The following is a 20,324-nucleotide window of genomic DNA, read 5'->3' on the forward strand; positions in this document are numbered from 1 at the left end:
ACAGGGCATCATTTTAGAAAAAAGCAGTCATTGATAGGCAGCTTGGTGGTGTGATGGATAAGAACGCTGTCTTGCAGTCTGTTCGTTCGAGGTTCAAATCCCAGTTAAGAAAGAAAGTAACATACTTTATTAATCCCCAGGGGGAAATTCAATTTTTATTTATTTTTTTTGTTATTTTTCCGTAATGCTACACGCACTGTTCTTGGTATATACATACAATCATGCACACACATGCAGTGGACATGCACTTAGGGAGAGATGTCAGAGTGAGGATGCTAACATCAATCAGTGCACCCTAAGCAGTTGGGGGTTTGGTGCCTTGCTCAAGGGCACCCCAGGCAAGTGAACCAGCACCTCTCCAGCCACCAGTCCACTTGCCAAACTTCGTCCATACTGAGGCTCGAACCGGCAACCCTTCAGTTCCCAAGCCAAGTCCCTATGGACTGAGCTACTGCTTCATATGCAAGATGGACTCACAATGTGGTTGAGCTGTGCTTTTAAACCAAATAAACCTGAGGCAAAGTTCTGAACCATATTTATTATAAGAATCATTTTGTTTCTTAACTTATCATTTATCAATTTACAGGTTAAATATGTACTGATGCAAACATTTTCACAGCAACAAAAGCATTGTTCCTAATCTAATTATGGTCTTGCACACCTCTTTAAATTAAATGTTCCTTCAGTTCATTTGATTGGCAGATTAAATGAGGCCCTGCAGAGCTGCACAGGTGGATTCATGAGCTTGTGTTTAAGCAGGGCAGAGCTTACAGTAGTGTAAAATGAGGTCACTCCACTACTGTGTACCTAATAATAATGATAAAGGTGCTATATAAGACAGCTTAACAGGTACAATAAAGCTAGCAGCAGAGAGCAGGAGGAGAGGCGTCTGTACAATCCCACACAGTACTGAGAAAAGATCTGAACCACTACAATGATTAAAATCACATGTGTGGCTTCACCGTGGACGTGCAAGAGGAAATATACAGCAAAACATACAGTACTAACATGTCAAGTCAGTGTGACTTTGTCAGCCTTAACATAGAAAATTGTGTCTGACATTCAAGCTTCGAAAAAAAAGTTGAGGCCAAAATAGAAAGGGATATGATGTCATGATTGATAGCTCTATCAGCAAATGCAATGCTGTGTGAAGTGAATTAGCAGAGAGGAGGAGGAGTGGTGAAAAAAACCCAACGAGTCACTAAACCTTCCAAAACAGTGAATGTCTGCTTCAAACAGACCCATGAATCTGTTCTGCTGTGGATTTTGCTGACCCAAGGGATCTTTGTGTTTTGACATATAGTGAAAAGTGTGTTTTGGTTGGCTGAAGAGAAGGAACACCACCACTCAGATGATCCCTAAGGCTCCAAATATTCAATATGTCAGCGCATATCACAGAGGTATTTTGGCCTCATTTTATTACAATGGCAGAAGTACTGTATGTATACAGTCAATAGCTTAGACAAGTTGCCCCCTTCATCAATAATGTAAACATGAATTCTTACTGTAGGTGCATCAAAAAACATGAAAAGGTTTTTTTCCTGTATATGTAAATATAGAAAATAACTTAATCAATTTCACAAAAAACAAAACTATGGATTTAATCCCTGATTAGACATCATCTTTCATATTGTAAATGTCCCCTGTGTGAGGACAGACTCTCCTCCACTGTAGTCATTTTAATGTAAACCCCCTTACACACCCTTATGAGTGGTCAAAAGTGCAAAAAAATGTTTTGCCTAGTTTTCTTTCATACAAAAGAAACGCGCCTGTGCGGGTCAAACATCCAAAAATGTACAACATCTCCACAGTCAGAGATGAAAATAGTAAGAAAGATGGCAATACAAAATGAAAATAAAAGGTTTTAGGCATCAAGCAGCTGTTAAAAGACATCAGTGTTGACACTCAAAGACAAGCAGTATGTTCACATTTCCAAGACTGTATGTAGTATTTTGTTTCCAAGAGAGAGAAAATTGTGTTAAATTTCAGAGGAAAGTCCTCAAACAGCTCCTGCTGCAGGATCCACTATACCAGTGTCATAACCTAAATACACTCTTACTTCACTGTGCAGCTTGTGTAGTGAGCTGTTAGCATTCCATGCTTTGTTTATCCATGCTGACTGACATAATGACTGAATAAATATGTTATGAATGTTGAGAGATTTTGGGTTGACCCTTGGAAGAGAGAGGTTATATTACTCCTGACGGTGTCATCTCTTGTAGGTGTGCAGATGGTTTCCACAATGCTGGCAGGAATGGTGTGCATCCTGAAGACTACGTACCATGAATGGGATCAGACAGAAACCACAGATCAACCTGAAACACACACATACACATTCAGACATGAATCTTTGTTTAGCTCTCTGACGTTAGAAATCATATGTGTGTGGGTCTGTGCCTCACCCCATCATGGTGATAAGTAGACACATGCACCAGGCAGCACTCCCAGGCAGGTATGTGACTTTGGTGGTGTCAACTCGGTGGCAGTACGGGCAGCGCACCATTGCGGGAACGTCTCTCAGAAATGTCACAGCGACAGGAACAGGCTGTGGCTGGGTCACGACTGGCTGCGTTTGTCTGCCGCTGACAGCTGACGATACACCAACTGGCATTCAGAGGGTACAGGAAGGACGGGGGAGAGTAACAGGAAGGAAATAAGATGCAAATTAAACATGATGTATCTGCGTATTTGGCTTTTTTAGTACTCTTTTCAGAGATAACGTGAACTAAAATACCTTGTGTGGTTGGATGGATTATGGCTCCAGTGTTTGGTGACAGGGACGATACACCAGTTTGCACACGAGGTGGGGTCAGGACAGGAAAAGGATCCGGCTGGACTGTTACTAGAAGGAGAGAAAAGTTTACACACACATAAAGTATTGTATTTTTTTTCAAAGGTCCCAATCAGATAAGGATAGCGGTTTTGTATAGTTTCCCCTCCCCTCTCAACAGAGGATCTAAATATTCACTCACTAGATGTGTTTTACATTTAACTAGCAGTGGAGGAGATGGGAGAAGAGAAACAGGTGAGATTTTCTCTTACCTGCTTCTCCATAGGTTGGAGGAGGTGTTGGGGGGGAGTGGAGGGACACATCATATGAAGGGGGAGGGGGGATGTTGAATCCTACTGAGCTCAGTGCAGGCGGGTGGAGACGGGCTTCCTCATATGAAGGCGGTTCCATCAGGAGATCATTCAGTCAGGCAGAAGGCTAAAAATAAGAGACAGCAGATCATTCATATGCACTGAGAACACAAATATACAAAATAATGTAAGTATTCAGAGTAACATTCTTCTTTTTTGGCGCCATTTTCCTGCTTGATTCCTTCAAAGACATTAGACCTGTTTACTAATAAGTTAGAATAACTTTTCAACCGAAAAGAAATAATTAGCCACCAAGCGAGGAAACACAGGTTAAAGAGCTTATGCAAGGTATTTTATTCTAAAACAAAACTATCTTTACTTCATTTTTCACAAGTTTACAGCTACAATGAAAACACTTGCTCTGAAGATAGCACTTGCTCAGGTGTGCAGAGACTGAATAAGGGAGAGGAGACAGCCAGCATCATCATTCTGTGGACAGTGGACCAAAACCTGTCAAAGCATCTGAACAGGAACAGTTTTGTCGTACTGAGTGTTTTTAGATGCTTCACTGCTATTTTGTAAACTACAGAACTTTCGGGGGACATTTAATATCATGATTGTCTACGATGTAAATCCAAATGCAGCTGTTGTTTGTCCATCTACATTTATTGTTGTTCATTTTCGGTGCACTTGCAATGTGAAATTCAACCTTAGAACCTAAAGGTGACTGACTGTGAGCAATACAGCCTCTGACGGCGATGGACAACTTTTCAGGGCTTCAGATGTTGTAATTGTGATGTCACATGTAGATAGTGTTATGAAGTTGTATATCCAAAGAAAATGCTCAATACTGCAATGCAAACAAAGCTATTAGCAGCATGTTGCAGCACAGTCCCAACATTTGTCTGAGGAGGCAAATAACCAATCACAGTTCTGGATTTTTTGGGGGGGGGGGCATAAAGATTGCAAGGGGAACCCGTGCCACCCCTCTGTATCCAACCCTGTTTCTGCATACAATGCTAGCTGAAACATGTGGATGACATTGAACATACTACAAACAAAAAACAGAACTCTTCTGCCTGCCTGGGATGGCCATGGTAATTATGTTCTCTTTTTTCAACTACCTCTTTATTGGGTTTGTGAATGAAATGTACATTTTTTTTAAGCAGTTTGTATAAGCCTGAACATACTTGGTGAAAAATGCAGCATATAAATGGCACAAGCAACATTTTTGAATCACTCCTCCTTTTTTACCTGCCTGTATCGGGCGTCATTTACAAAGCTGACAGTGATTAATGACTCAATGGAGTGGGACTCTTCTAACCTGAGGTTCTTCTACACTGCCAACAATGTCAAAGATGACCCTCATGGCATCAAATCCTCAAGGCTCATTCCTTGTGAGTGAAAACCTTCAATAAACCTGAATCTGTTGCTTCAGTTGAGTCTGTGGGATTTGTGGTATCATGCCCTCACATCACTACTACAGATCAGACAGAAACTACAGATATTTATTCTGTATTTACGAGTTTAAGAGAGCATCAGAGGTTTAAAATGACAGTATCAACACACTCACAAACACACCCTGAAATATAACTGTAAAATACAACAGGTTTTAATCTCAAGCTCAGCAATTGAAAGAAGTTCTAATCCCAATCCTGGCACCGGTTAATGAATTAAACAAGTTTATTTTTTTATTTATACAAGAGTAGATGGTAAATTAAAAGAGCTTGAATATAAAATGTTTGCGCTCTTACTAAAGTAACGTGAAGCATCTAAAGCAGGTCACAATCTTCCAAAATTCACTGTTTAACACAGACCAAAAGTTTAAAACAACACTACAGTCTCTACAATATGTATCACTCAACTCATTTAATCCTGATTCATGTGATCACATTTCACAACTTAGCCTCAATTTTCCTGCCAACATGTTACCTTAAACCAAACCATATCAGACATAAATGCACTCTCTGAATGCAGTAAAGTAATTCCAGGTCACATGGGAATCCTCTCTTATGTAAACAAGAAACATCCAAGCCCCGGTGTCTGATCCAAACAGCTGCAGATTTGTGATCCGCCATCAACAAAACAAACTCCTGATACAGCCTCCAGAGTGAACCCTGTCCTCCTTCAGGAATTAAACACCAGTGAGAGAATCAAAGAAGTGGTCTTACCTGGGACAAACGAAGAAGCTCGGCTGGCAGGAGGAAACACGTACCATGTTGGTGACAGGTGTGACATCACAGCCTGTTCAACCTGTTTTTCTCTGGAATTAGAAACATTTTACTTTCCACAGACTGGAAACCAACCGTGTGTGTCTGTTTACCATCTCGACAGGCTTTACCCAGAACACTGAACCTTTTTACAGACTCCTGCGTCAGAAACTCATCCTACAAATTCATCACAGAGTAGCACTTTATTTATAGAACAGCAAATTACAACACATCATTTAGGAATCTGCTAAGTATTCTCCTTACATAAATACATGAACTATCAAAATATGAAATACACTGATTTACTGGATGTTTTAAAGAGAAAGCAGCAAGTGAGGAACAAAAAACAAGATAGTCATCAATTTAGAAACAAATACCTGCAAGTATATTTATAAATGCTTCATAATTGTGTAAAGCTCATTAGGTTTTAAGTGTATATCCGTATGGCACTTCCTCATCAAACTACGAGGCTGTTCTAATAAGAGTAGATCACACTCAAGTTATGTAGTATTTAAAGCTGGGATAAAAGCCTTGGATAATTTATTGAACACTATAATGTGGTTATAAGCTATGGAGCCTTAAAACATTCAATATTAAAATAATGAATAAAAGATGCTAAAGGTACAGTGTGAAATGGGAGGATTAAGCGATATATCTAGCAGTCAAATTGTAGACTGAAACGCTCCCTCCTTGCTCACCCTTCCCTTCAGTGAAGCTACGGTGACCTTCAACGACAAGAAGCTGCTATGAGTTTTTACCATCAAAAAAAGTCTTTCAATACAAATTATTTTGTGCACAACAATTACTCTCTTCTTCTTTTTTTGTCTTCCAACCAGTGCATTTCTGGAGTTTAACCACTAAAATCAAATGTATGGCTGTTATTAGTTTGTCTATTCTGGGCTACTGTAGTAACATGCTGTGCAAGGTGGCAGTCTCAGTGGAAAGGGACCCACCTCTTAAGTAGATACAAAGGGCTTACTCTAAGGAACAAAAAGAAAAAAGAATGACAGTCCCCAGGATAAAACATCTCTTCTGCATCACACCTTTTTTTTGCAGTATATTAAAACAAAAAATGTATTGCAGATATGAATGTACATTATTTGAATACACATGAATAGGACATGATCAGCAAACAGATAGGGTGAGCAGTTTTGTCCAGGGGGCGACAAAGCTCGATACAACCCAAAAGTTCCTCACTGCAGCTCATGATGTGCTCCTGTGGTGGAAAATTATTGTCTAAACAGTTCCAGGTGCAAATCTCCAAGGTCGGCACAGAAGGCTTTTTGCAAGATTAGAAGTAAGATCTCCTGTATTCCCATAAAACTCCCTCTTTCGTTGATGACGTATTCTGGTGGTAAATGAATAAACTGTTGCTTTCTGTTTCTCTGTGTTTCTGTAAGAAACTGATAGGAACTGTTGCATGTGCAAATCTCCAAGGTCATGTACAGAAGGCTTTTGTTTTCACAGATTCTGCACTCTACCCATCAGTGATCTTTGTTAGACCAAATGATGTTACCTTTTTATGGAAGAAGCTTCCCGTCAATGTACCACACCTATTTGATTCTTTTCTACATACTTTTTGAACTCACATTTGTGGGGGCAGAAGACATCTGACTTCCACTGAGTGAAGTCCACTTGTTTTCTCCCTCTTTGCAAAGAGCGCTGATAATAAAACTTGACAAAAGACAATCACTTGTCTCTCCATGAGTTTATTTCATTCATCACGCTGAAATCATAGCCTGAACAAGAAATTGCCATTACACTCCTTCCTCAGTGTAGCTAATGTGTGTATAAACAGATAATAGATAGAAATATATAAGATACAAATCTGATAATAGAATGAATGAATTACATAATAACAGTGAACAATTTGTCTAAACAGAGAGTGTAGCTTAAACCTGAGTTTTTTCCTATTCTTCAAAAGCTCATAAAAATATGATCGTAAAGATAATCACCTAACCACACACAAAGATATTTATAGGCTGTCAGCTGCTCAGCTGGTGAGTTATCCTGAGCTCACATGTGGGGAACAGTGATCACATGGTCTTCAGTGAGAAGCATTTCTCTGTGCTCTATCTTCATTTTTTCACATTTAATACAATATTCAGGTCAGTAGAAATCTGGAGTAAATGGCTTGTTTTCTTTATTTGTTTTTTTGACATCATGTAAATCGTAAGCTTAAACACAGATTGAACTTTTTAACTCTTTCTCCTCACTCAGATACCACACACTCCAGGGTTTGCCCACAGACTGGGCAAAAACATTCTCATAGGAAATGACGTTCATACAGCCTTCAATGTTTTCAACATTAATTACAACATGCCTGTCTTTCTTCTTACTTCGGAATCAGAAACACAGCGTTGTTTTTATCTCTACATCTTCTTCCTGCAGTGTGCAGTCACTAGACAGACTGTTGTTCCGTCGTCTTTCTTAGAACTTCACAACCTTTTCTTCTCTGTTCAATAAACTCTCCTCCTCTCTACAAATTGTTCCCTCTCGTTATTTTTCAAAGACGTAAAAATGGAACTACACAAACAAAAATGTAATTAAATGTTAAAGGCTCAAACATCTCATTTTCTTGTCACACTGGATAAAATCAAAATGAGTCACATCAGTTCAATCCAACTTTTTTAGACTGACCTGTTAAAAAGAAGATCTCCTTTAGGGATTAAAGGCTCATGATCGTTCACATTTAGTTTGTTGCTGTACAAACTCAGGACTGAATTCAATCAAGAATCAGAACAACCCATTGAAGCCTGTTCACTGAGCCATGGATGCAACGTGTGTTAATGTTTGTAAACCATGTAGTTTTATTAAGAAAAATTGGAAGATGCTAGGTTGATCCTGATTGGCCAAAAACAAAGTGACATCACAGCTCATCTTTAGATGGTTCTTTAGTTGGTACATCATCAGGCTCTCCATCCTCCTAAAGACAGAAACAAAGTGAAGGTGGTGAGGGGGGAGGATTCATATATATGAGAAAAGCAACATGATGAAATGTTAGAAATACAAACCTTGCTGTCGTCATCACTGTCTTCATCTTTCTTTTCTTTCTCCTTATTATCATCATCATCATCATCATCATCATCATCATCATCATCATCAAAATCATCCTCGTCGTCATCATCATTTTCTTCCTGAGGCAACACTCCTCCATTATCAATGAACTTGGTCATGGTCTCCAGATCCCTTTTTCCGGTGTAGTCGATCGCCTGCAGGAGCACAAAACAACAAGAGAGGAATTAAGAGATAAAGAGCAGGATGAATAAATCAGAATCATCTGAATAATCATCCTGTATGTCTGTACCTTTTTGTTTTCACCAGCTGGGAAATATTTGAGCGTTGGGAAACTATCAATCTTCACACCGTCCACCTCGTTGGCCGTAGAGTCCATCTTGGCTACGATGATGTCGTCCTTGTCAGCGTATTTTTCACCCAGCTGATCCCAGATTGGGGCCAGCTGTTTACAATGTCCACACCAAGGAGCATCTGAATGTACACACACACACACACACACAAATTTTAATTTATACAATGATCAAAATATAATATCACTCGTGAAAACTTGTTGAAAATTTCAGAACAGCCTGCCCTGAAATTTGCCAGTGAGGCATGGTGGCAGTCACAACATAATGTTTACAAGATATCCAAGATGGCAGGGGAAGCAGAGTCCAACACTTTGGTGACAGTTTGTGCCTTTACATCAATGCTACGTGTGATTGGATGAATTCACAGATTAAACAAAAGAGAGGAAAAGAACACAGGCCAAAGGCAGCTTCACTGTGTGCACAGAGATCACTCTGATCACTCATCGGTCACATATTCTAGTGGCTGGTGATTGAATAATGAATGACTCTCATCCCTGGAGTATCTTGGGTCAGTTTCGGTCTGTGTCTCTATTTGTTAAGCCAAATGAACTGAAACTGAAGCTCACTGCATGGGTGAAACACACTGAGGGTGAGCGGGCGGAGCACCTCTAAGCTATCAGTGCTCACCTGGGTTCAGGAGAGGACAACAACCTTTATTGTCGGTGTAGGCATCTTGTTTGTTATTGACTTAGGTTATCAGGTAGAAAACCAGAAGAATTGTAGAACACTTGAGGATTTATTGCACACAGAGCAAGACAATAATCAAACACATTATTTAAACCTGGAGCTACAGGTGTAAAAGTCAGTTCGTAGATCTGACTGTAGTTTTAATTTAAGCTTTTAATGATCTGTATTATCCATTTAAGTGACACTGTTGGCCTGAAGGGTCACCAAATTAAATTTTGTTGTATATTAAGTGCTCACTCAGACTTACAGAACTCCACAAAGACGTTTTTGGTCGGGTCCAGAGCAACAGCATCAAAGTTTTTCCCCACCAGGATACTAACTGGTCCTTTATTCCAGTCCTCTGGGATCTCCTCAGACCGATAGTAGGGCTGCATCACAAAACAAGACAAGATTTGGGGTTTAATACCGGTACTTGACTGCACATGACATATCTAGATGTATGTGTTTTATGAAATTTTGTGTGGGTGTTACCTTTGCAGTGTCATCAATAACCTCCTGGCACAACTTTTCCAATGTCTTTACTGTCAGATCCTCAGAATTGATGGCATACTTCTTTTCTGTCACCATGTTGATGACGCGTGCGGTGGGAAGGTCGTTCTCGGACACGCCAAAGTATTTCAGCACGTGAGAAAGAGTGTCTGAGGTGTCTATTGAAATGAACAGCATCTAGAAAAAAAGAAAAAAAGAACAAGAGACATGAGAAGAACAAAAAACAACGGTTGATCAAGTTTCATGTCTGTTTGTTGCTGGATTCCTCTCAAAGAGACTCTCCAGTCAGGAGTGTGTTCAGGCTTCTTTAGGCGGGGTGGCCTAACTGAGGCTCTGACTTGTGGAGGGCTGGAAAGAAGTATTTGAACACATGCACAATAATGAACAGAGTGTATTTGCTCTCTCTATCTTTCCCCAAATCAAATCTACTTTTATGACACCTTAAAGTATCACACAGACATCATACAGATGTGGTTTTTTTGTGTTCATGCTTCTAACTTTGACGGAGGGGCAACATATAAATCTTCCAAGCTTAAGGACTCAAAAAGAATATGCATGCCCAAATGACATTTTACAGTAGTAAAAAAGGAAATGTGTGTCACTGAAATGCAAAGAAACCTACTGGAAGCATGTAGGAACCTAAATGGTTGATTTCAAAAGAAGTCTAATACTAATCTTAGTTCAAGATTTGACCACTCCCCTGAACACACACCCTTTTCCTACACACACACACACACACACACCAGATTTTTACCTTGCCCCTAAACTTTTTGGCCACGGTCCTGGATTCTTCAATCAGAGTCATCTGACTCTCCACAGACGAGTTGATGAACAGCAGACTGTGCAGGTTAATGCTAGAGGTGAAGATCCTGTCTGCAATCTGAGAACAAAAATGCAGAGTATAATTCAAATTTAATGTTGCATCAACTATAATTTTGTAATCATGGTTGTGTGTGTGTGTGTGTGTGTGTGTGTGTGTGTGTGTGTGTGTGTGTGTGTGTGTGTGTGTGTGTGTGTGTGTGTGTGTGTGTGTGTGTGTGTGTACACGTGTGTGTGTACACGTGTGTGTGTTTTACCTCCTGACTGAATGGGATGATCAACGGCAGGCTTTTTAATTTGATGAAGGAGGTCAGATTTCCTCTGATCAGCTTCCCATCTTCGGACAACTCAAAGTCTACTCTGCCTTCATCGAACTATCAAATACACACAAAAAGACACACAAGTGTTGGTTAGAAAACTTTAAACATTCATATCTTAAAATCTATAACCTTTCTACTTATGAAAGAAAACACACTCTGAAATAAAACTCATTCTTTCTACAGAAAATCAACCTATACTCAGATAATATGCTAACTAATAAGGTGCAGTTTTCCCTCAACAGGGACATGCAAAGAAGTAAACTGGAGTTCATATTAGTAAAATGAAGGTAACCAAAGATTATCAGTCAATGGACGCCCTGCTTATTCATAAATAAATTCCCCCCAGCACCTTCAAGGGATCAGGATACAAAGACTGAAGCAGACGCAAACAAGGGCTGCACTGTGTCGTAGTTTTATGTCCTTTGAGGTAATTTTGCGTCATTTTCTTCTCTCTGTCTCTCAGTGCAGTCACTCTTAGTCCATCAGTACTCAGACGGTGACTCTCTGTGCTGTATTTTTGTTTCTTTGTAATAATTTTATTGACTTTCCTACCAAAAATTTTCAAAAGCTTACCAAGTATTTTTATTTCCTTAAGTATTGCTATATTAAATTATGTTATATTGCATTATTATTGTTTACTACAACTACAACATTATTATTGTTTACTACAACTCACGGTCATATTACATACTCATATTTATTTTTATTTATTGCTAATCTGTCATTACCAACTATAATAACACCATGTCAACCTGTCACTACTGAAACATTTTTAATACTGCCTGTAATTACTGCTATTTAATCTAAATTCCATTTGTAACATTGTGTATACCTAAATTGCATTTTATCTTTATTTATCTTTTTTTTTTTTAATTTTATTTCATTTTATTTTATTCTATATTTTTTTATTTTACTTTACTTATTTACTTTACTTATAAACTTCTTCTTGATTGTACTTATGTCTGGGTAATTTTCATATGGTTCCCAGAGAACAGGTTTTTATCTATCAAAATGAGGCACTATAAGGTATCATACACAAAATAACAAAGACACAAAAATTATGATAATGGTCCTGACTCTTATAACTATTTTTTTCCCTATTTTCTGAAATTTAAATGACTAAGTTGATTCACTCTGACAACAACAAGCAGATAAATCTAAAAATCGAATCCTAAAAGTAGATGATTGTTTAATTTTGTCCATTAATATAAACCTTAATAAAGTTTAATCCTATTGAAAAAAAAAAAAAAATTTCATTAAATAAAAAATTCAAAGTTAGATCAAATATTTGAAAGAAGTAAGACACAGCTACAGTATATGTTGTTACTTTACTATGCTCTTAAGACAGACTGTATGTCCCATCTTCAGACACTAGGTGGCAGCAAAACTAACAGCCTTGGTGACCCCTCTGTAGCAGTATACTTCTGTGTATTTGCTTTAGTGTCATAATGTGTTCGTACCTTCTTGAAGAGCACCACAGAGTTTGCCTTTGCTTCATACTTCTTGAAAACCTCAGGACTCGCTGACAGACCAAACTCTGTGTCAGTAAGTTCATAAGCAACTTCCTTGAATTCCTTGACTGCCTCACTCTCCAGATCCTGGTATGAATATAAAATTAAAATATAAATATGTAAAGAAAAGTATGAAGCTTTGTTGTGTTTTAAATGGTATAGATAAGTAAGATAAACACACCTCAAAGAATCCAACAACAGTGACGTTAAAAGAATCGATGAACTGAGCTGCAGAGTCTAAAGAGTCGAGCACCACAGCAGGAAGACCTGAACGACGCTTCATCCACTGGAGTATTCCTGGTACTGTCCTTTTACCTGAAAAACCCAAAACACACACATTAAAATATGCTTTGAAACGATATGATTTGATTCAAAACAAAACAGTACAGTCGCACTGTAGCTGAGATGAAGGTCTTAAAAATGTTAAAATATTTGCTGGTATGTTCTGCCCATGCAACATGTGCTAAATTGCTAAACTGTAAACATGTAAGGTAAACAAACACGTCCTGTACAAACTGTGACTCAGGAAAGACAGGTAAGTAGTGATTTAAGATATAACACTGAAGGTACAACAACCATAGACTGTATAAAAACATGGACAGCACATGAGCTACCTCAAGTGAAGCCAAATTTTTAGAGCTCTGGCTACGGTATACACTCCCAGTAAAAAGTTTGGAAACACCCTCTCATTCAAGGGTTTGTATTTATTTTAATTATTTTCAACACTGTAGATCAATACCAAAGACATCAAAACTATGAAAGAACATATATGGAATAATGTAATTAACAAAAAAGTGTTAAACCAACCAGAATATGTTTTATATTTTAGATTCTGTAAAGTAGCCCCCTTTTTCCTTCATGACAGCTTTGCACACTCTTCGTATTCTCTCAGTCTGCTTCATGAAGTGGTCTCCTGGAATGGTTTTGAATTAACATGAGCCTTGTCAAGAGTTCATTTGTAGAATGACTTGCCTTCTTAATTTGTTTGAGACCATCAGTTGTGTTGTTCAGAGGTAGGGTTAGTACACAATGGATTATGGTAAAACCAGATTATTTCATAGTTTTGATGTCTTCAGTATTAATCTACAATGTGGAAAATAATTAAAATAACTAAAAACCATTGAATGAGAAGGTGTGTCCAAACTTTTGACCGGTAGTGTAGGTCTAACAGATTTGGCTAGACAATTGAAACACACATCAAATAAATATTTCACAAATATGTTTTCTTTATTAAATTCAGTTCTGATTATGCTGATTTGTGTGCAAGTGTTGGTAAAATGCTAAGCAGAGAGGATGTGGCATGTGTCAGTGACATCTTTTAAATCTCTTCTTAAAACCCATTTTTACAGACTAGCTTTTACGTGACTTTATCTTTCTAACCACTTTTACTTCTATTTTATTATTAATTTTAGTTTTTATCCAACTAATTCACTGTCTTAAATTGTATTAGATGATTTTTTTGGTTGTTTTAATTTATTATTATTCTTCTATTATTATTTTAATGTTCCTAATTCATCCTTTGCACTTTTCTAATTTTCCCGATGTGATGTCGTCCTTTTACTCTGAAAACCTTTTTTATTGCTTTTTTCATGCTTTTATTTACTTCTCCATTTTAATTTATTTTAATTAATTAATTTATTTTGATCTGTTTACCCTGAAAAACCTCTCAACAATGATTTACTGGTCCATTGTCACACCACTCAATACTGCTTAATTGACGTGTGTTCCCTTTAACCTCCTGCGTTGCATTTTGTTTTGCATTGATCACATTTTCTCCTTCCTGTCCGTCAATTTTTTTACTCTGCTATTGAACTACATTTTGTTTGTCAAAGCACTTTGTAAACATTTGTTTTTAAAGGTGCTATATAAATAAAGTTATTATTATTATTATTATTATTATTATTATAATTATTATTATAATTATTATTATTATTATAATTATTATTATTATTATTATTATTATTATTGTCTTTTAAAGTGACGCTACCAGTGCTCTATTTAACTGTAAAAGTATTTTTGTCATTTAGGAGTTTGCTAACTTTTTAATGAGAGTCAGATGAGAGTCAGATTTATCCCGGGGAGGGAAATTTGGGCATTACAGAGCTCTTATTAACAGTATATAAGATAGTCACATATTAATAGAAGAAGGAATAAAATAAGATATAAATCTGAATAAAATAAAGATCAAATAAAAATAGAATAAAATAAAATAAAAATAAATTATATACAGAAGCGCAGAATAGTTAGAGTTAGCTATGTACAGAAGCGCTTGGAATGAAGGTATTATATACAAGGATGTTAAAGTGGCAGGGATATTGCCAAGTGTATTGCACCATTATTGTACGGTTATTGCACAGAGTATAGGTTATTGTTCTGTGATCAGAGGAGGAGTTGTACAGTCTGATTATAAGTGCAGTTTGGAGGTGCTGTTCATTAGATTATTAAACTTTGGACAGAGTTACTGTTGTGTTTCCTCTGCACAAACAAAACTAAACCAGTTTCTATTTGATAAAAGAGATGTGGCAGGGGTAAATAACAGATGAAACAATGAAATTACTTATCTGAAAGCTGGTAGACAGGTTCAGTGGTAAAAAGGTAAGGTAAACACAGACACATTTACCCCACACACACACACACACACACACACACACTTGCACACTCTAACCACAGAGGTGGCTGTGCAGGATACATTCAGGTTTAGTGATGACGTACAGTTGTGAATCTGAACAGCTAGACAGTAAATCCTTAAAAAAAAAAAAAGAGTGTATCACTTTTTTATGTGAGTGTGTGTGTGTGTGTGTGTGTGTGTGTGTGTGTTTACCACTGAAGTCGATGGATTGCTTGCGGTCTCCTTTGGTGAACAGTTTTAAAGTGGGGAAGCCTCCGATTTCAAACTCATCAGCCAGCTCCTTCTCCTCTATGGCGTCCACTTTGGCCAAACGCGCCGATGGTAGATCTTTCCTCATCTTCCCAGCAGCCTCGGCAAAAACAGGCTCAAGCTGTTTGCAGTGACCACACCAGGGAGCATCTGCACACACACACAAACACACATGCATGATTCACCTCTTTATGTGTCATTGCACTGAGTTTAAATGTGTTTCCCATGCAGAGGAAATAACCTGCATTCGCTCCACAGGCCTCATCTCTGTTAGTTCTTTGTTGCTCTCAGCAGCTCAAACTCAGATACACATGGAAATAAGCTGCTGATAACAACAGTGGCAGTTTGGATAAGCCTTCCCTTTTTCCCCTTTGCTCTTTTCCTTGTTGTGACCTCTCCACTCGCTGTGCTGAGCTCACTGGTGGGAGAGTTGAATCCAGTTAACATCTGGATAGGAGAGGCCACGTGTGTGCACATTTGTATAACACCTCAGTGCACATGAGGGCCAGAGCAGTGGACAAGACCTCAATATATTTGCATTTATACTATCTCTTTTTACAGAAGTTTAACAGTGTAAGCTGTTATCAGAGCTTTGGGTCCTATTCAACAACCTTCTTTAGCTTCATTTTTAGCTTAAGAATAAACTTATGTGTACTTCTTTTTACGTCTTTCAATACTCAGTCACATTTATTTTATAGAAGTATGCACCCATAACAGATTTGAGCAGAAAATTGGTCTGTGAGAGTCAAACATATATCCTTATTGGTTTGGTTGGTTTTTTATACAGCTCTAGAACACATTTTGGGGACAACAGAGGTTTTTTATGGCTAAATAATAAAATAGATCACTCTGCTAGGTTGGCTATAATTCATGAATACTTACAGAATTCGACCAGTAAATACTCATATTCACTGAGAGCTCTTTCAAAGTTGTTGATGTGGAGAACCAGCACATCTTTCTCCTCCTCTATCTCTGTTGTTTTCTCCTTTATTGGTGCCTCCTCTTCATCCTCATCTGTGTCTCCTGAAGTATCTGTAGCTGTATTTTCTTTTGTTGTCTCTTCTTCTGCTTCAGTTTTTGTGTCTTGGTCAGTTTTGGCGTCTGCGTCGTTGGCGTGGGTGCAGGAGGCCCACAGCAGCAGGCCCAGCAGGGTCAGGGACAGAAGCGTGCGTGTCCTCATGTTGGCTGCTCTGGCTCCTCTTGCTCAGGTAACGGCACCTGCAGTGCATGTGTCCCTGAGATATCATACCTTTATTTGTGTAAGATGGAGATATGTGTCGAAATGTGACTGGCCTACCTGCTCAGCCAATCAACTGATGGGGACTCTTCTCAGTCATAACCAATCAAATGGTGCCCTGTAGAGTATGAATTGGGCAAACTGGCACATCAACTGTTAACTTCTTTAATGTTTACCCTTTACAGCCATCTTCTTTCCTCATTTTGTATTTCAGACAAATTCACCCACCAGATGGAAGCATGAGTGCACTTCTTAAATTTCTCCCTCCTAACAATGTTTTTTCTCTTCAGGCCTTATCAGACCCTCATTTACCTAAAACAGGAGGGCACAGTTATTATACAATCTCTTTTTCCTTTTCACTGCTCTCTATTATTTGCCATGTCTGTTTACACAAACTAGAGCAAACATATTCACCCGTACCCCTCCTTTTGCCTAGATACATCTCTCCACACCTCCGTTTAACAGAAAAGATAATTGATCTGTGAAACAAACAGATCCAGGCCAGAGACCTTCAGGACAATTTAATACTGCCAGTCAGAAACTGGGATGAATCATAGTTTTGAAGAAACTTATTTTGAAAAAATTGGAAAAATAAGGAAGCACCTATGCTTCAAATGTGGAAAACACTCATGAAATATTATCTGAGTATTGATGAAAGGACCATATCGGAGGACAGCAATAAAAGAAAACTATTTGACAGTATATGCAGCAAGATTTATGAAGCTCTGTAGACGAGAGAAGCCACAGAATCACCAGAGTACCATAAACATTAAGGAACCCCCCTCAAACTTGTTGTATTAACGCAAGTGTGTGTAAGTGTGTGTGAGTTTTTGTAAGTGAGAGTGTGAGAGTGTGTGTGTGTGTGTGTGTGTGTGTGTGTTTGTGTGTGTGTGTGTTGGTGTGAGTCTATATGTCGGTGAAGGTGTATGGTGGACAAATGTAAACATGTCAGAGTGGGGGTAAGGGATACCCACTGCCTGTGAGATCAATTTAACGTAACTGTAATGTGAATGAACAACAAAGGATCTATGAAATGAAATTTGATTTCCTTGTTTTGTTTTTTGCTTGTTTGTTGTGTTTTTGTTTTTATTTTATTTTTTATTCTTTGGAATTAAGATGACTTATTATTTGAATCACAGGATGTACTGATGTATTTAGACCTGCACACTCAATAAAATAAAATAATGTAAAAAAAAAAAGAAACTGGGATGAATCGTGCCGTGCACCAAATGATCTTCATTGCACCTAAAGTCATTCCAGTTGATGTGAAATTCCAGATACTCAGAAATCTTCTTTTTGTGTGCATTTTATGAACCTTATGTCTAAAATCTCTTATGTTTGAGATCATATTTGACAGTGAAACCATCACAAAGTACATTAAGTATCTTATTCTGCAGCCTGTTAAACAAACAGTTCAGTCAGTTGTGTCCTTGCTTGATCCCTTTGTTATTTCCTTAAGATCAATAAAACAAATCACTTCGTCCAAGACTTTCCTTTTTAGACGTGTATGAATGTAGAAAGATTCTGTAATCAGAGATATAAGAAGAATGTCTAAAGCAAAATTAGTTGAGATTATTCTTCTATCACTCCCCAGCTCAGGTGATCATCCAGACAGAGTAATTGAAACTTTCTGTGCAGATACATTTATCAAGCATAACATTTAAAGCTCCTGTGTGACGTTTTTACTGATACCGATGTGTCTTTATGACCTACAAAAGCAAACTTACCATCAGGTACATTATTTCTATAAAGTCATTTCTAATGTCTGAAAGTACCGCAGGCAGAGTGATGAACTGCAAGCTGCCTAAACAGCCTGTCTTTACATTTTACACTGACTGTTAAAAAAGCAGCATGATATTTTTGTTGGTAAACACCTCTTAAATATGTATAGGATGAAATCAGAAAGAGTCAAGAGATACCATTTTGTCCACAGGGGGTGCCAACGTTGACACAAACCTCAAGTTCTTCACACGAGCTTTAAATTCTGTTCACACTGCAGAGTCACAACCTCTTCTTTATTATTTGTTTGACAGGAGAGTTTTTTAGGCAGAATCCTCAAACCTGGATGTGAAAAACAACAGCATCACAGGGTACAAGCTGAAGTCTGAGAGGAAATACTGGATGTCATTTTTTGTTGTAATTTGGGAGAAATGGACTTTTAAACAAAGAATCAGAAAGAGTAGGTTGCAGTTTAAGAACTGTGCTCCACAAACATGTTTTTCTTCTTTTTATTAATTTTTTTAACAAACATATAAAAGTTGGAAAAGAACACTGATGAAGTATTTTGTGTGTCTAATGTTGCATGTGTGTGTTCTCTGTTAGTGTGTGTGTGAGCTCTGGGTTTGGATCCCAGTTTGCCAGTAGGTCGCTGAAGTCCGGCTGAGCGCTGTCGAGGGTGTGTGCGTTGTGGTGTTGCAGCAGATTGTAGTGAATGTGTGTGCTGTCCTGTAAAGGTGTGTCACTGTTTGTGTGTGTGATGTCAGATGTGTTGAAACTGACCAGGGAGCAGCACGGGATGGGCTCAGTCCAGAAACTTAGCGGGAGATGACGCTTTATCATCGGGCGCCCGCGGCCCTGACTTTGGCCCTTGTGGTCGAACAGTTCAGCCAGAGGCCCCAAACCACCAACTCCCTGTTCCTCCCCACAAGACACAAAGCTGTTCTCCTGCTCCTCAGGACTTCCCGCTCTTGCGATTTTTAGCAAGTCATCGTAATATCGCAGACGCCCGCTGGTTGTCGTAGAGAGTGAGTCGCTGTAAATGTCACAGGTTTCTTGTTCACTGGAACAGCGGCCGAAATACCGCTGGACATCACGGCTGATGAGGTCTGCAAACCTCAGGAGCTGCTTGGTCACATCCAAAGCGCACTGGGCGGGGCTTAAAAAAACCTCCTGGTCTTCTTCTTGAGCCTCGGATTCATCTTCCTCCTCCTCATCCTCTTCATCGACTTCTTTTTCTTCTTCTTCTTCGTCCCTCAGTTCCATCTTTTCCTCCTGCATCTCCTCTTCATCTTCCTTGCATGGAGAGTCCTGGAAAATCAGGGGGAAGTAGGCTGGTGTCTGGGCCGGCATGAGGAAGTTTGCCATCACACCTGCCGCCATGTTGGATTATTTACCCTACAGAGACAATAACAGAGGAGAAATATAAGAACTGAAGAAGAAAGTTGTTTGATGGAGGGATGAAACTGTTGATTGTTTAAAGGAGTAAAGCTTGATTACCTGGTGAGGTGCAGGTTCAGGTGAATCTGTCCTGAAATCAGGAGAAAGGTCCGTCCTGGGTCACTGATGGATCAACTTTCCTGTGTGTGTGTGTGTGCATATGTAATACAGGACCATCAGGATGGTTGCTGTATATATACCTCTGCACACCTCCGCAGACGTGTTTGCCCTCCGTCTGATGAGGCGGCTTCCAGAACAAATATTTGCGTGCCGGATTGGCCAAACACTCTCTGTTTACTTTATCACTGGGCAACCAGAGAGGGGGTCCAGAGCTAATGGATCCTCTGCCAGGGGATGATGGAGAGTTGCTACACACACATATCATTGCTTTTTTCCATCCTTGTTATCAGGCTGGTTAAAGGATAAAAGAGCATGAAATCAAATCATACGCTGTTTTGACTTTTAGAGGGGGAGCACTTTGAACTGACAGCAGACTGAGAAACAACACAACCTCATCAGACATGACTCAACACAAAACAGGACGTACTTAAAGCTTTTTTAATGGAGG

General features: G+C 38.7%; 3 protein-coding genes across 4 annotated transcripts; all 3 read right to left on the bottom strand.

Annotated features, from left to right (window-relative positions):
• Positions 1-1,392: 1,392 nt before the first annotated feature.
• Positions 1,393-5,889, bottom strand: si:dkeyp-75b4.8 (lipopolysaccharide-induced tumor necrosis factor-alpha factor homolog). 2 transcript variants are annotated; one of them, XM_034688922.1, is made up of 6 exons: positions 5,669-5,889; positions 5,253-5,344; positions 3,043-3,208; positions 2,735-2,842; positions 2,403-2,604; positions 1,393-2,315 (listed from the first exon to the last, which is right to left on the bottom strand). In XM_034688922.1, the coding sequence occupies exons 3-6, from the start codon at positions 3,179-3,181 to the stop codon at positions 2,210-2,212; spliced, it is 555 nt and encodes a 184-aa protein (XP_034544813.1). In that variant the 5' UTR covers positions 3,182-3,208; positions 5,253-5,344; positions 5,669-5,889; the 3' UTR covers positions 1,393-2,209. The 2 variants fall into 2 exon arrangements, with proteins under 2 accessions (XP_034544813.1, XP_034544811.1); XM_034688920.1 differs by lacking the exon at positions 5,669-5,889 and having other exon boundaries at positions 5,253-5,474.
• A 1,093-nt stretch (positions 5,890-6,982) lies between these two features.
• Positions 6,983-16,571, bottom strand: pdia2 (protein disulfide isomerase family A, member 2). The gene is made up of 11 exons (XM_034688923.1): positions 16,246-16,571; positions 15,307-15,513; positions 12,667-12,800; positions 12,435-12,572; positions 10,912-11,028; positions 10,590-10,715; positions 9,818-10,012; positions 9,594-9,714; positions 8,599-8,780; positions 8,306-8,503; positions 6,983-8,217 (listed from the first exon to the last, which is right to left on the bottom strand). The coding sequence occupies exons 1-11, from the start codon at positions 16,541-16,543 to the stop codon at positions 8,161-8,163; spliced, it is 1,773 nt and encodes a 590-aa protein (XP_034544814.1). The 5' UTR covers positions 16,544-16,571; the 3' UTR covers positions 6,983-8,160.
• A 2,308-nt stretch (positions 16,572-18,879) lies between these two features.
• Positions 18,880-19,997, bottom strand: LOC117816154 (protein PERCC1). The gene is made up of 2 exons (XM_034688311.1): positions 19,817-19,997; positions 18,880-19,714 (listed from the first exon to the last, which is right to left on the bottom strand). Exon 2 carries the CDS (start codon positions 19,697-19,699, stop codon positions 18,893-18,895), a length of 807 nt encoding a protein of 268 aa, XP_034544202.1. The 5' UTR covers positions 19,700-19,714; positions 19,817-19,997; the 3' UTR covers positions 18,880-18,892.
• Positions 19,998-20,324: the final 327 nt, after the last annotated feature.

This window comes from Notolabrus celidotus, chromosome 7 (genome assembly GCF_009762535.1).
Source record: "Notolabrus celidotus isolate fNotCel1 chromosome 7, fNotCel1.pri, whole genome shotgun sequence".
Taxonomy (NCBI): domain Eukaryota; kingdom Metazoa; phylum Chordata; class Actinopteri; order Labriformes; family Labridae; genus Notolabrus; species Notolabrus celidotus.

Bases quoted from the DNA above. Each gene is read 5' to 3' on its own strand.
- si:dkeyp-75b4.8 (XM_034688922.1), bottom strand. From the start codon at position 3,181: ATGGAACCGCCTTCATATGAGGAAGCCCGTCTCCACCCGCCTGCACTG. The intron at 2,843-3,042 runs GTAAGAGAAAAT...CTCTCCTTCTAG, and splicing joins TCCAACCTATGGAGAAGCAG to TAACAGTCCAGCCGGATCCT. The intron at 2,316-2,402 runs GTGAGGCACAGA...TGTGTGTTTCAG, and splicing joins CTACTTATCACCATGATGGG to GTTGATCTGTGGTTTCTGTC.
- pdia2 (XM_034688923.1), bottom strand. From the start codon at position 16,543: ATGAGGACACGCACGCTTCTGTCCCTGACCCTGCTGGGCCTGCTGCTG. The intron at 12,573-12,666 runs GTGTGTTTATCT...TATTCATACCAG, and splicing joins CTGTTGTTGGATTCTTTGAG to GATCTGGAGAGTGAGGCAGT. The intron at 8,781-9,593 runs GTAAGTCTGAGT...GTGTACATTCAG, and splicing joins AAACGTCTTTGTGGAGTTCT to ATGCTCCTTGGTGTGGACAT.
- LOC117816154 (XM_034688311.1), bottom strand. From the start codon at position 19,699: ATGGCGGCAGGTGTGATGGCAAACTTCCTCATGCCGGCCCAGACACCA.